The sequence below is a fragment of the Pogona vitticeps genome, chromosome 2, assembly GCF_051106095.1.
Source record: "Pogona vitticeps strain Pit_001003342236 chromosome 2, PviZW2.1, whole genome shotgun sequence".
Lineage (NCBI taxonomy): Eukaryota > Metazoa > Chordata > Lepidosauria > Squamata > Agamidae > Pogona > Pogona vitticeps.
In genome coordinates, this window is record NC_135784.1 from 299,835,171 (window position 1) to 299,851,065 (window position 15,895).

The 15,895-nt window shown below is 40.5% G+C and overlaps 1 protein-coding gene across 2 annotated transcripts in view; it reads right to left on the reverse strand.

The window, feature by feature from the left end:
• The window catches only part of DCC (DCC netrin 1 receptor), a 1,127,120-nt gene that overhangs the window by 278,901 nt on the left and 832,324 nt on the right, over positions 1–15,895 (reverse strand). For both annotated transcript variants that reach the window (XM_078384133.1, XM_072992925.2), the window contains exons 10-12: positions 12,544–12,692; positions 11,036–11,174; positions 3,126–3,175 (exon numbers count right to left, since the gene is read on the reverse strand). In XM_078384133.1, the coding sequence (XP_078240259.1) occupies positions 3,126–3,175; positions 11,036–11,174; positions 12,544–12,692 (338 nt within the window). The remainder of the gene's footprint in view (positions 1–3,125; positions 3,176–11,035; positions 11,175–12,543; positions 12,693–15,895) is intronic.

Below are 15,895 nucleotides of genomic sequence, written 5' to 3' on the forward strand. Positions count from 1 at the left end.
ATGCCAAATTCCTCTGTCCAATATTCTTGAAATTTCCCTTTCCCCATCCACAGCTTTGTGGTGCCAAGCCAGATGAAGATCTATATGGGGTGAAAAACTAGCTTATATTTGTGATTTTTTTAGCTAATCAAGGTATTATTCATGCTTGTCTTCAGTTCCCACAGAACAACATAGCTCCCCCTTCTTTTGTTCTTTCTTATCATTCAGTGTCTGACATCCAAGAGTAAGTTGCAACTAGAGGTGACCCATTGAATCAGTGGGGTTATGGTGAGTGAACTATGTAAGTTCTGTTGATTCAAAATGTCTTCTCTAGTTTTGACTTACAACTGGATTTCGGCCAATATGATGTGTTTGTGGGCCCAAAGTACGTCCCAGCAACACAGGACAGTGTGACACAGTGGTTAGGGTGATGGACTAGGGTTAGAGAGATCCAAGTTCAAATCTCGATTCAACCATGATGTTCAGTAGCTGACTGTGGGACACACACTACCTCCGTCTAACCTTCCTCATAAGGTTGTTCCATGGAGAAAAATGGAAAAGGCGGTCACATACACCACTTGAATTTTTTGGAGGAAAGCTGGGATATGCAAGTATCAAATGAACAAATAAATAAACCTTCATTCTCAAATGGCCTATTTATCCCTATAGACTGTCTGTATAATTAGGGACATTGTATAATCAGGGGGCAGAGTTGGGGTGAGCCTTCCCACAAAGATTGACAACAACAGGTTTATCAGTGAAACGTGGATTCAAATAATGAAGCCACAGTTTGCTGCTGGCCTCTTTTAAGAGCCGAAAGGTATAGAAGGCAATTAATGAGTTTCATTATTTGCTTTGAGAAACAGCAACTTCACTTCCCCCACCCCCTTTTTGCAGACGGATGCTTCTTCACAGCTTCTAGGACACAAATGAGCGGCTTTATGGGTGACAATCTTTTAATGTCCGTGGCAGAAAGCTGGTGTTATCTTATATACTCCAGATTGCCGTATCAAGCGTGCCGTGAGAGCGATGCCTCATTAAAAGCCTCGGAAGGAGGCCTTCTCTCTTTCTTTGAGTCAGCAACTGCCTTGCAAAGTCTTGTTTGCCAGCAATTAATAAGAATCCACATCTGCCCGAATGTTCGCAAAGCAGGGTGGTTTTCTTAATTAAACTGGCTCTCCACTACCTGTGACACCTTGGCCTGTGCCATGAGAAAAACTCATCACGTCTCTCCAGCTGCCTTTTTATCACAAACAACTCACAGGGACAGCGAGGAGAGCCAACGCAGCTAATAAGGAAGGATAAGCAGATAATCCACAATAACAAAAATAGCTGTATTTAGAATACGTAGTTATTTGTCCATTTTCAAAATTACCAGCTTAGGATAAAGTACATTGACTTTTGCCTACTGCTAATGAGAGCCAGTGTGGTGTAGGGGATAGATTGCAAGACTAGGAATTAGAGATGGGCATAAACTGGAAAGCCAGTGGTTTGTGATGGTTCATGGGCTGTGGCTACTCACAAACCACAAACAATCACTCACCCACCCAACCAAACCAGTTTGCACTTTGTCTTTTGGGTCTGTACTGGGAGGGGGCCATAGTTCGGTTCATGCCCATCTCTACTAGGAAGCAGGAAACCTGGGTTAAAATCCCTGCCTGGCTAAGAAATCTCATTTGTGTGTTGGGGGTTTGTGTGCCAATGGTAAATTACTCCTTGAACATCTCATGTACTCTGGAAATCTTAGTAGAGTCACAATAATTCAGAAGAACTTGATACAACCATGATTTGCTGAAGGCTTCCATTATAAGAAACTCTGAGTAGAATTTCAAGGGTTTTAAAGGACTGTGGAGACAAATTACGCTTCAAATTTCAGGGGATGTGAGCTAAATGGAGGGAGACACACATTGCTGAGACTGACAGTTGCAGGCCTATATTTTCCTTCCTTAAACTCCCTGGAAGCAATGAAACAACCTCACATAACTTTGCTTTCATTTTCTTTTTCTTTTCTTTGTAGATTCTGGAAGGTGTAGCTAAAAAAAGAGCAACTTTTGTATCTCTGGGTTGTCAATTCCCACAGAAACACATGCTCCGTCCCCTCTAACATACATTTTGAGAAGTTCAAATGGAAAAACATTTTCAGTCATGCTGAGTACTTACTCTCACCTGAGGCATTCAGGATGCTTCTACATGATCTAGATATTCTAAATTAGATCTACATTTATGTAAGATATTATGCACGCTCACAAAATCTTAAGGGAGAAGATTTCTCCCTCAAAACTGGACACAAAGCCTGCTCCAACGTGATTAATCAACTGCCAGACCAGCTACAAATGCAAAATTTTGCATACTTGCACTTCAAGACTCCTGGATTGTAGAAAACACCTGGAAGGGGAGGCTATCTGGGTTGTAGAAGACAATCTATATATCACCCTTTCAAGACACGGCAATCAAAATATTTGTTGCTCAAAAATTTGAAATTTAGTAAACATGTAGTGCCAAGCATCCTAAGAAACAGGGGAAAAAACTTAATGGAGGACTTACGTGTTTGTCATAACACTCATTTCTTGAAACAACAGGCACACATTAAAATTGAAATGGATACCTCAAGTTAGAAAGTTGGATTTGGCAAGTTTAGAGATGAAGACATAACGGCTAATGGGAGAAGTCTGACCAAAGCTTGGAAAAGTTGTATTTTTAGATTACAAATCACCATTTCCTGAAGTAATAAGGTATGTAGCCACATTAATCCTGCTGACTGAGGAGTTCTGAGAGTTGACATCTTAAAAAAACAACATTTTATAACTTTAACTCTAAGCAAGTTGGGAAGGGATATACTGAATGTCTCTCAAAACGATGGACAGGAGGCGTACCTCACAATGGGTAAAGTACTTCCAGAACCATATGGAAAATGTTTTTTTTAAAGCACCCATGATTCAGGATTAGAGAAAGGAGGCCATTTTGATATTTACTGGAGAGACATTCTAAGGTGACCATGCTTGGAGATGTCAAGAGTTCTCCTCATCTTCATATTTGAATGCCACAGCGCCTAGAGTTATAAAACTATTTCATAAGGTACATTTACACAGAGACGAAAGCAACGAACACAGGATGGTTTCAGTCCTGCAGGTCCTGCTTTGCCTTACCTTGGAATTCACCACCTCCAAAGAGACATTCTGAGGCATCACGCTTGGCACTGAAATGCAAAAGAGCTGTGATTAGTGTAATAAAGTGCAGTGACAAATCTTGCACTGTTTCTAAAACTAAAACAAAACAAAGGGAAACACCCCCTCAAATAATAATTATTTGTGTCACTTCCTCTCAGTCTGTGGTAGAAGAGCAAAACTGAAAACAACCCATCTGGCACCTCTTCTCTCCTCTACAGAGGTGAAAACAAACAGCTTCCACTCAATTCCACCTGAGTTAATTGTCAAGAAGCACATGTTTAATATGTTTATTAGTCAGCCAATTTGAGAGCTGTTTTTGCTTTGTTTTGCTTTGCTTTAGTTAATTCTGCTTGTTTTAAAGCTGCCTCACATGGAAAAAAAACAAGCAAATAAACCTTTTTTCTCCTCCAGCATCGGCTGCCCTACAACATATCTACCTGCCTGGAAATTCAGAGATGAACAGCAGTTTTGTGAGATTTCAGACGGTACCCTTAAGCAATGGCAATTCTTGATAATGCCATGTTGTCAACTGTTTCCTACGTTAACCTTTTTTTAAAAAAATCATTGTCTATCTGTGTTCAACAGCATTTCAGAAATGGTGATCTGACTCTGGGGTTTTGGCAAGTGCACATTACTTATCTTGCCACCTATAGTTTGAAAAAAATATCTCCCCCCCCTCCAACCACCACCAGGAACAACAACAAGAACCCATTGGGGAGGGGACTAAGACGGTGATCTTTCCCTTCCCTAATAGTTGAATGAGAACAGAGTAAGTTCGATGAGAACAGAATCACCACCACCATCTTACAACAGCAGAGCTGGAAGGAATCATCAAGCCCAGCCCCTGTCAAGGAGGCACAGTGGGGAATCAAACTCCCGAACTCTGGCTCAGCAACCAGAGATGAAAACCCCTAAGCTATCCAGCCATTTATAATAATAATCCAACTCCCAACTCAGAGACCGAAACAACTGAGCTATCCAGCATGCTAGAAATATTCCAGAAAAGAGCATGGTTTGCTGGCTGGCTAGACCAGAAACACTGTTCACACTATAACATTTTGGTTCATATCCCATTTGAAATCATATGAACACCCACGTACAGTTCCGGAAAAATCGTTGCTATACGGATTCATCGCTATGCGGAACAAAAAAGCCCATAGGAATGCATTAAAACACATTTAATGCATTCCTATGGGCACAAAATTCACCGTTATGTGAAAATCCTCCATACAGCCGCCATTTTTGCTGCCTGGTAAGCAAGGAAAGGGTGTGAAAACACTGCAGGCAGCCATTTTTTTACCCAGCAGCCATTTTGGAACCGCCAATCAGCTGTTAGAAAAAACATCGCTATGCGAAAATCGGTAAGTGAAACAGCTTACCGATTGTCGCAAAGCGATGTTTTACCATTTGAAACATCACAATGTGATCGCTTTTGCAATTGTAAAAAAGCCATCACTATGCGGATTCTTCGTTAAACGGGGCGCCCCTTATGCAGGGCACCACTGTACATTGTTTGCCTAAGTGACTGGGAATTTTGAGATGAGGCACACACATACATGGAATACTGCTCAGTTTACAAGTTAATTGTATCCAAAGTTTTCTGATACTTTTAGGTTAACTATCACATAAGAACACACATTTGAGTACAGAAGCTTGAACTAGCATGGCTGGGATTTGTGGTTCTGTCCACAATGCCTCTGAGGCTCTGGCAATGTCCTTGCTCCAGTGCTGTGGTGGGCAAAATACATCCGTCCCTGGGGCCCAGCACTTCCAGGCCCCTATCCATCCACACTTTCAATTAAAATATATACCCCTTTTTTTCCGTGTGTAAGATGATACTTTTGTCTAAAATCTTTAGACTAAAAATTGAGGGTTGTCTTATACATGGATGTAAGCTGAGGAGTGAACAAAATGACCCATACCTTGCCTCTGCAAACAGGCTTCCTTCAATTATGAAGCTTAGCTTCCTACAGTCAGGATCCTGCAACCCTTTGATCCCTTCCCCCCTCCTTTTGTTAGGCCCTGTGGGGCTTAGCATGAAGGAAGAAAGCAGGTATGAAAGTGATTGGAACACACCTCCTTGGAGGTGGAGCCTGTAGGCAGTGCTCAGATTCAACAGGGACTTGTAAGGTCCGAGTGTTCTGAACCCAGAGGCTGAATACTCAAAGCTAAGATTTCTTAATTTGGGGTTAGAAAGTGCATGGTGTGTGTGTTTCCTTATACATGTCTTATGCATGGAAAAATATGGTACTTAGCTCAAAAAGCCCATGTGCCCCTTAGGTAGACAATTTTGCTATGTTTGGGAGGTCTTCAGAACCTCTTCCTCCCACCCCCTTCAAAAACAGAGGTGTAAATGTGCCCCTCGAGGCATGAGAGGAGGGTTTCCAATAAAAATAATCCCTCTTTTCAGTGAATATTTTGAGTGGTAGGTGGAGTACAGGTGTATGGACCACTTTCCAAAGCCAGTGGGGTGCATCACATATCTCCCAGGCCAAATTCTGATGCAAGGAAAATTGTGAGGGAATTGAAATACTGGATATGGGCAGCATAGTGGGTGGATACCAGCCCTATCCAGACATTAAACTACTTAATTCTCGGACCATGATTAGAGGAAAGAGTCTAATCTTATTCCCTCCCTTCATGGCCTCAGTGCCAGGTCTGAGGAGAAGAAAGATTTTACTTGCCTGCAGACTCTACATGAAAGCAAGAACTCACATTTCCAGGATTCTTGTTTTTGACTTCTATACTGCCCCATGGGGCTTGGATCACTCTCTGGACAGTTTGCAACTTAATTATGCAATTTGACTCTCCTCCCCGTGTCCCCATTAAGCTGAATATTCATCTGGATGGACCTTGGATGATTCAGCCTTGAGTCGGCTATCTGAACCTGTCAGGATTGAACTCATGAGCAGAGGCTTGTCTGCAGTACTGCAGTTCACACATGGCACCATAAGGTTTCTTGCTGGTGAGCAGAGTTTACCTATGAGCAGGAACTTGGAGTTGAATCCATGAGGAACATGATGACAGAGGGCACTTCCCTCTACAAGGCCTACTTGTTTCACCTACCCTCACCCCGATGTTCCCTCCTGCCCACCAAAAATGTAAAGGGAGGATGATGCCTCCACAAAGAGGGGGCTTGCCTATATGAGGCCATTGCAAAGGGGCTCATCTGTACCAATTGCTCGGTCTCATGCCAACCCCTTGGGTGGTTCCCCAGCAATGGAAAGGACAGATGACTGCTTTGAAAGCCTAGTGGGCATGGAGCTTCCCTTTTCAACAAGAGCATCCATAAGGCCATGCTCCTTGCCATCAGAAGGTCATACGACACCTGTGGGTTACCTTGCACAGGAGCCTAGCTTCTGATCAACTTGAGGACGTAGCATGAAGTCAGTTTTCTGACGGTGCTGCAGGATTGGGCCACATGTGACCTCCAGACCATTCTTGTGTCTCTGCCCACTCATGTCAACGTGGCCTCTAGGGCTGTGAGGACATTTTTTGTGTGTTCAGAGGGCCCCCCAGCACCTCGGATCGTCCCCCTACGCAATTCTTTTAGCCACGATGGAGTGCAACAGGGATTACAAAACCCGCCTTTATAAAAGTTCAGTGAGGAAAAAAACTGTCATTATGACCATTACAGTACATAAGTGTGGCATCCGCCCAGGTTATGAATATTCATGTGCTATCTGCATGGACCAAGGAGAGTGCTGGAGAGGCGGGGTCACGAGATATAAGAGTCTCTGCAGGAGGAGGAGGGGTAGATGGAGAGTTTAGAGTGGAGGATTGGTGGTTTTGGAGTTTGGGGTGGATAGAGAGAGGGTTGGCGGTTGACAGTGAAGTTTGGCTTTCTTTCTCTATGCCAAGTCTCCACAACCATCTCTTCCCCAACCCAATCCCCTCCAGCTTTGTAAATCTTTGCTTATTTCTTTCTCATAGGCAGTAACAAAATATGTACATACTTTTCTTCTCACTGGGCAAGTTTATGAGTATTCATGCATTGTCCAAACTTTGAAGCTTTTTTTGTGAAAAATTTATGAAAGCATCTTTTGTGCGAAAAAACTTGCATTTTGCACAAATTTTCTGCAAAACACAATATCTTCATGCAAAATAAATCTGCAGCTCTTTTCTCTTTGGAGGGTGATCATATCCTTGCTCTTTCAACCCTGTGGATACATGGCTCTATTCACAGCCCTCAACTTGTGCTTTTCATCTTTCCCAGAATGAAGAATATCAGCCAATAATTTTAAAGCTGTTTATCCTTGATAGCTTTCTAAGCATTAAACCAAGCAGTCAACTAGCCTCCAGAATGTGGGGTGCTAATTACACTACAACCGTTAGAAAAGCAATTTAACTCTCTCAGGCTGGCTACTGATGTTCAGTTACCTGGTTACACCCATCAGCTTCCTATGGAGCTTTTGCTTTTAAAAAGCATAGAATGCCCTCAAGGGAGAAGGTTATAAGGTAAAAATCTTGCAACAACTATTTAGAGTAAAACCAATAATGAAATTGGCAGGAACCATTTTAGTGGGCAAGACAGACTGATCACATTACGGCTGTATATGTACGGCCATCAAAAGTGGTTTGTACTGTTAATATTTTCCTTGATCTAGTTATTCTCAAGATCTGGTTTTACATTTCCTGGAAATGGGAGAGAGAGAGAGAGAGAGGGAGAGAGAGAGAGCAATTCCATGTGATTTGATATTTGAGCTTACTGGATAATTCCTTCTTATTGATCTCTCCAAGTAATAGGATTGACCCATTCACATATCTGTACGCTACACCACAAAGCCTGCCCTGAAAAAAGAAAAAGCAATAGACTACCACATGCAAGGACTAGAATACAAAGCAGTGAGAAACGAATCAATAGCTGTATGTAAGAAAGTTCCCTAATCATAGGAGGAAATTTAATTTTGCTTTGTCAGGTTGTAAATATGAGCTCATTTCTCAAAAAGACAAGACACTGTATGAAGAATTGGTACCGCCAATGGAGATGTCCTTTCCATTTTAAATGCCACTAGAACATGAATAGCCATCAGCAACTGCACCAACCACCCACATGAATAAAATGTCTAGTCCTAGAGAAACATAAGAAGGTGTCTTATAGTGTGTAGGGTCATTGGTCCATCTAGCTTTGCATTGCCCATTCCACAGATGGGATGAAGTGTGGCTGTCCAGATGCTAATGGATTGCAGTCCCCATATCTGACTTAGCTAGCATAGCAGTGGTGAGGGACACTGGGCATTGGAGAGTCTTATTCCCCCCCATCACTTCCTACAAAGACCAGCAACATCTTTGCAGAGTTTCCAACAAGAGCTTTTTTCAATGTTCTCCAAATGAACATGCAACCTTTTTCATGAAAAATAGGTGTTCCACCACTTTATATCTCCCTTCACACTTAATCAGTTTGCAATTCTTTGTTGTTATATGCCACCAAGTGACTTCGAACCTGCGGCAGCTCCACAAATGAGTGACTCCCAAATGCCCTATCATTAACAGCTCACTCAGCTCCTGGAAACTCAAGGCCATGTCGTCCTTTATTGGGTTCATGCATCTCAAATTTGGTCTTCTCCTTCCCCTCTCCCTCCATCTTTTTGTAGCATTGTCTTTTCCAGCAAATGTTGTCCTCTCATGATGCATCCAAAGTATGACAGCCCTAGTTTCACCATTTTTGCTTCCGGAGAACATCTAGACTTGATTTGTTCCAAGATCCACTTGTTTGTCTTTCTGGAGGTCCATTGAAAGCTCTCCTCCAGTATTGTATTTTGAACAAAATTATATTTTTCCTGTCGGCTTTCTTCACTGTCCAGCTCTCACATCCATGCACAGTAACTGGGGACACAATGGTGTGGATGATCTTGATCTTAGTCTCCAGTGGTATATCCTTACACTTGAGCATTTTTTTCTTGTTTCTAAAGCCATACTTCATAACCAATGGCCAGAATCCTGTCACTTACACCCACTGGGCTTTACTCAATTGGTATAACTTTCAGCAGTGAACTGTTGTCAGTAAAGAAGTTGGGGTAAACATTTCCTATCACATGCCAATCACCTGACTCAGTTCATTAATAAGAAATGCCTATGCTGACTTCTTAAATTGCAGTAATATTGCTGCTAGATGTTATACTGAAACTGAGGCTGTCCTGTTCTGGGCCCATCATGAAAAGGTAGAATTCTCTGGAAAATACAAGAATGCTGAAAAAGACAGCAGGAAAAGAGGAAGACTGAATAAAAGATGGACTGATTCCTTAAAGGAAGCCATGGGTTTGAGTATACAAGAGCAGAGCAGAACAGTTGAAGACAGCATATATTGCAGATCTCCAGTTCATAGGGTCCCCAAGAGTTGGAGGTGAGTTGATGGCACATAACAATAATTCTGCCTTTATTATAAACTTCATTTCTTATCTTTGCATCTCGGTGGCTGCTCCCCAACTTCAGAATTCTTCATCAAGGGACACGGGCTCCTTCCCAATTCTCTTTAACTTGACTGGCCAAGATCTTTCATGAAGGAAGGTCAGGTGGTCAAGGAGGGCAGAGGAAACGTTGTTTTGAATGACGACTGAAAGCACTTTTTATTCTCCCAAGCATTTTAATGGTTTGCGATTTAGATGTTGGAGCAATTATGCCTGTGTTTGTAAAACTCTGCTGTTTTAATGGACACATAATTGTGCCCTTTGTCCACTTGATTTTAATTGGGCTGTGGAATATTTTTCTGGTTTTCATTTTAAAATGTCATTAAACTAACCTGAGAAAAAACGTCACAAAGGTCCAATAAATATTGTCCAATAGATAAATAAACAAATAACTCAACTGTCCACAGACTGGCACACTGATGTCAATCAAGGTCTCAGTCTGGGACCACTATCAATCGGTCCTCTTGGTAAACTTAACCATGAGTTGAAGGTGTCTGCAAGTTTGATTTCACCTTTGCTTCTTGAAATGCCTTGATAACCAACTTTGAAAGGGAACGAAAAAAAAAAACCTTTCTGAAATGCTTCTTAAGGATAACTTTCCCATGCTCATAGGAATATCAATCATCCTGTTTTTCACTTAGAGACGGTTTCAGAAAACCAAAGTTCACTGCTCTTCAGAATATGAATCCAATCTCCATGAATTATTTGTAACATTAATTTTTCACTTGATTTCTTTTTCTTTTCACCCCATCTTCACCCCAATAATTATATGTGCAAAACACTTTATGCTGACGACGTCTCTTCTGTATTATAAAAGTTACCTCCACTGGATGGAGAGGTGCAAGTGGCAATTGAAAATGTGGTCAGAACAATGGCTGTCCAAATAAAAGAGCAATATGCAAATGAACTTTTATAAGACAATAAACACTCTTGCAGAGGGACTTATCTGTGTAAGGATGATTTATATCCTTGTGACACAAAGAGAGATCTCATATACCTAACAAAAGCTGATCAACTGTTCGGCTAAGAAGCACAACACTGTCTGCTGTGGCAAGGTAACCAGATGGGGATGGGAATTAAAAAGGGAAAGAAAAGGGCAGGAATTGATATGAACTGCTGGATAGCTCAGTGGATTACAGTAGGTATCTGGATGTGGAGTCAGAAGCTGGGAGTTCGATTCTCCATTGTGCTGGGCTTAAATGATAGGGTCTCTTAAAGCTCCACAGTTCTGAGATGATGAAGATCAAGCATTTCTGTTCATTCTTTCTCCTACTCTTCTGCTTATACATTGTCATCTTTGGGGGACATAGAAGGAGCCTCCTCGAATAGTGGAAAAGCATTGTGAGTACACTTCAGCATTCCCTGGGCGATGGCATGCAACTGGCTAATCCTTCACTTCCAGAAGTGCTGCACTGCAAACCTGCTGATCTGTGCAACACTCAAGTATGAATAAAGAAAGAAAGATTGTCAGCTGTTTCTTACCATCTGAAAGGGTCCTGACCGTCAGGTCTTCAGAAGATACTCCAGGCCCATAACGATTGTAAGCAAGAAATCGTAGGGTGTATTCTGTGAATTTCTTCAGCCCTTCCAGCTTGTATGATAGACCATCAACTTCTATATTCTGTGCACAAAGAAAACCACAAAAATTATTACTGCAGAAAATTATACAGATCAGATCGTGTTGCTAAGGGCTGAAGTAGGCATTTCACATCTTGTGTTATGTATTCATATATTCCAACAACGTTAACTTTGCAGTAGTTCTCATGTATACTGGTCACACCTTAAGCAATATTTATTTATTTTGTGTCAATTATAGGTGATCTTTCACCCAGTTTTAGCAGTGCACTTCCTTGCTTATAATATGGATAATCTTTTGTATCTCTTTGTTAATATGTCAAGCAAACTCCATTGGTCCACATGTGTTCAAGGTAGGCCTCATCTAGGGGTTACTTCATATGTTATACAGCTCTTCAAGTATGTGTTGAATAAAAATAATTATCTCATAATAAACTTTGAGCAGCCTATTTGTTCTCTTTGTCTTTCTTTCTGTGGATAGTAAGATGAAAGAATCGTTAAAGTACCATTCATTCTTGATAAAATACATGTGAAGTGGCTTTAGTTCATCTCCATCTTCCAGAAATAAGATCCTTGGTATCAGCTTAAGGATGCTCAAGGATTTCATTTTGTCTTCATTTTTAAGAAAACCAATTGGATTCATATAGAATTAACATGCGGTTTGAAATGGAGTTATCATTCCATTTTTGCCCTTCACAGTTCTGTTCCTAACTTTTATATGTATGTGTGTGTGTGTGTGTGTGTGTGTGTGTGTGTGTGTGTGTGTGTATGTGTATGTGTATATGTATGTATGTATGTATGTATGTATGTATGTATGTATGTATGTATGTATGTATGTATGTATGTATGTATGTATGTATGTATGTATGTATGTATGTATGTATGTATATATTTCATTTATGTTTCAAACTGAGAAATATATATAAGATGGGAATTGTATCCCAAATTTGTGTTAAGGGCAAAAATGGAATGATAACTCCATATTAACATGTGGTTTCAAATGGAGTTATCATTCCATTTTTGCCCTTAACACAAATTTGGGATACAATTCTCATCTTATATATATACCTCATTTCGAAACATAAATGAAATATATATGAAGTATACCCTTTGAATTTTTCACAATGCCTCTGATGTAAGTTTGAAGGAATGTTTAAGGCGAAACAGGATCTAACTGCTTGGTACTGCTTGGAAGGTGAAAAAAGGAATATGTATGTGTGTAAGACCAAGCCTGTCACCAGCCAAGTTCTCTAGAACCTGCTCCAGGATGTCCACACTTGATGGGAAGGGTAGCTTCTACTAGGAAGCCTAGGAAATTCTATGGAAAGGGTACAGTGAATTCGGATGTATGGATTTACTAATTCTCCCTCTCTTGTTTTTTTTTCCCCCACCTCTACATTCACACATTTGCTTACCTGTTCCTTCCCGGTAGCAACTTCTGTACAGTAGAGTCTGTAACCTTGGACTGGACCATTTGCATAGGCAGGGGGTTCCCACGTAATAAGAATTGAGGTAGGTGAAGTAGATACAGCCCGTAGGTTTTCTACTGGTCCGGGAACTTGCACTGCATCAAAAGAAGCAGAAAGCAATATAGAAATAGTTAAAGTTGGGAAGCCATTCATTTTATTATTAGTTTCACTGCAGCTGTTGTGGTGTTGTAACATAGACCGACCCCTGCTCACAAGGAGCTTACGGTCTAGAGACTACACTGAGAAGGACATAGTGTATGTGAAATAAACTATAGGTTTAATATTACTATAGCTGTTGTATTTGGAACTGTTCATCTCCTGCTTCAAGTTCATTTCTGCTGTTTCTACAATGCTATGTAGATTTTAAAAAGCCTTCATGAAAATGCCTATCCATTTCACCTGCTCCCCTCAATCCAGGTTGCTAAAAGTAGCCACACCAAAGAAGGCCAAAAAGGTGAAAATAAGGAATTGGTTTTTTTTCAGTGGTGGCCCCCAATCTGTGGAATAAGCATCCAATTGACATACACCATCCTCCTTGTCTCCAGGAAATCAGTGAAGACAGAAGTATACAACACCACCTTCAATAGTTTATCCCTAAATGCTGTGTTCTTTTTTTTTAACTTTTTTGATTTATTTTATTGGATTTCTACCCTGCCCATCTAGACCAAAGGTCTACTCTTTAGATCTTAGATCTATATCAGAGAATTGTCATTTTGATTGCATTGTTATAAAGGGTTGTGTGGGGTTCTGAATTGTTCAATTTGCAAACTGTCTAGAGTAGTGTGTCCATCAGAAGGGTTGTATATAAATCAAACAGAAAAATAACTTTTTGTGAGGATTATTTGTGAGTAACATTTCCTTGCATCCTGAATACTGTACATACTTTTCACTAAAATATGCATTTTTGTCCACCTTCTCCCCTGCCACATGCATTTTTATGTACATTATTTGGAGAACTGACACCATCTAGAAACATATTAATAGTGAAATATAACTGCATTTTGATCCAATAAATCGGTTGAGGAAGCGTATGTGTGCAGTAAAAATTCAATTCAAATTCATCCCTCTCATCCGTATACATTACCTCCGTATCTTCAAATGCATAAAGGAAGTAGGAATAATATGTTTGAACAGTGGGAATAATATTGCTGGCTTGTGTACCTGATAATTTTCTCTCACAGAAAGCGGAGGAAGGAACTAGAGGATCAGCTGTTCTGGACTTGATTCTAAGCAATAAAGATGACTGGGTGGGTGAAGTGGCAGTAAGGGGATCACTGGGGGATAGTGACCATGTTCTATGGGAGTTCTTGATTTCAAAAAGGAAAAGGGGATTATAGGAAAACCTGTTTTACTAAACTCAAAACAATTATAGGTAAGGTCCAATGGCAGGAAATTCTAACAGGTAAAGAGTCTAAGATAGGTGGGAGTTTCTAGAAAAGGACATTCTAAAGTCATAACTACAAACAATACCAACAAGAAAAAAGGGTGGAAGACAGAAGAAAAAAACAATGCAGCTTCAAAAAAAGCTCAGAGACATCCCGAAAACAAACACACAAAAAGGGCACATATAGGAAGTGGAAGGAAGGCCTTCCTACAAAGAAAAAGTACAGACAAGTAGCAAAGAATTGCAGGGATGGAGTTTGGAAGGAAAAAGCTGAGAATGAGCTGATGTCAGCAAGAAATGCTAAAAGCAACCAAAAAAGCACGCTTCAGGTATGTGCACAGCAAAAGACAGAGAAAATAAACCGTGGCTCAATTGGGATGGGAAAACAACAATGGCAAAGAAAAGGCAGAAGTGCTCAATTCCTACTTCAGCTCGGTCATCTTCCAATGGACAGTCTATGCTTCTCCAGGCCAATGTGAATTGCAAAGGGAGGGAATAGGATTGCAAATTGAGATTGATAAACAAATAGTCGTGGAATACCTTACTACCTTAAAGGCATTTAAATTTCCAAGGCCAGATGAACTACATTTAAGAATGTTAAAGAAACTGGCTGAAAAACTCTCATTATTTTCTATTATTTTCTTGAAATCTTGGAGGATGGGTGAAGTGCTAGATGATTGAAGGAGGTTTAACGTTGTCCCTATCTTCAAAAAGGGCAAAAAAAGGGAAGAATCTGGGGACTACAGGCCAGTCAGCCTGACATCAATCCCAGTGAAAACTCTAGGGCAGATTGCGAAGCAAAGCACTCTCCAAGCACCTTGAAAACAATGCAGTAATAATGAGAAGCCATTTTTGATTGGGTAAACTCACTGGGCTGAAAACAACAGTATGAAATTAACAGGGACAAGTGAAAAATTCTACATCTAGGAGAAATAAAACCCAATGCAAGGCTACAAGATGGGGGATCCTTGGCTCAGTGATACTAAGAGTGAGAAGGATCTTGGAGTTGTAGATCGCAAGCTGAATTCCTTCTGATGCAGCTTCAAAAAGGGAAAATGTTCTTTTAGGCTGAATTCACAGAAGTATAATCTCCAAATCATGTGATGTACTAGTTCCCCTCTATTTGGTACTGTGGTCTCATCTTGAATACAGTGTCCAGGTCTGGATACCACACTTTAAGAAGACATACAAGTCAAATAAATAAATAAATAAATAAATAAATAAATAAATAAACAAACAAACAAACAAACAAACAAACAAACAAACAAACCGGAGCAAGTTCAGAGGAGGGCAACAAGGATAATTAGGGGACTGGAAACCAAGTCTTAAGAGGAAAGACCAAAAGAACTGGGCATGTTTAGACTCAAAAGAAGACTGAAGGAAGGTATGATAGCACTTTTCAAGTATTTGAAAGACTACCATGCAGAATCTGTTCATTCCAGAGTGCAGGACTTATAATAATCAAGCTAGGAATCCAGATTTCAGATTAATATCAGAAAAAGAACCTTCCTGTTAGAGTTAGGATAGAACCAATTACCTTGGGAAGTGGTGAGTGATCCAATATTGGAGGCATCCAAGAGAAAATTAGACTATCATCTGTTACATCTACTTTGATTTGAATTCTTGCATTGAGCAGAGGCTGGTCTTAGCCATGGCAAATTATATAAACCTTAACTGTGCAATTAGTAATGGTGATTTATTCAAACCTTACCACTTGGATTTCAGTTGGTATATTATCTATCAAAGGCATAATATAAAATTCCCAATGAAATTTGCAGGTGAGTGATGGTGGACAAATGAGGATTATAACCACAGGTGGTCCATGGTCCAAAGAAGGGAGGGCTTACCCCAGACTTTGGGAGTGAGGCTCACTCTCAGAGTAGGAGCCATCTCTGGTTGTAACCCCAGAATTCC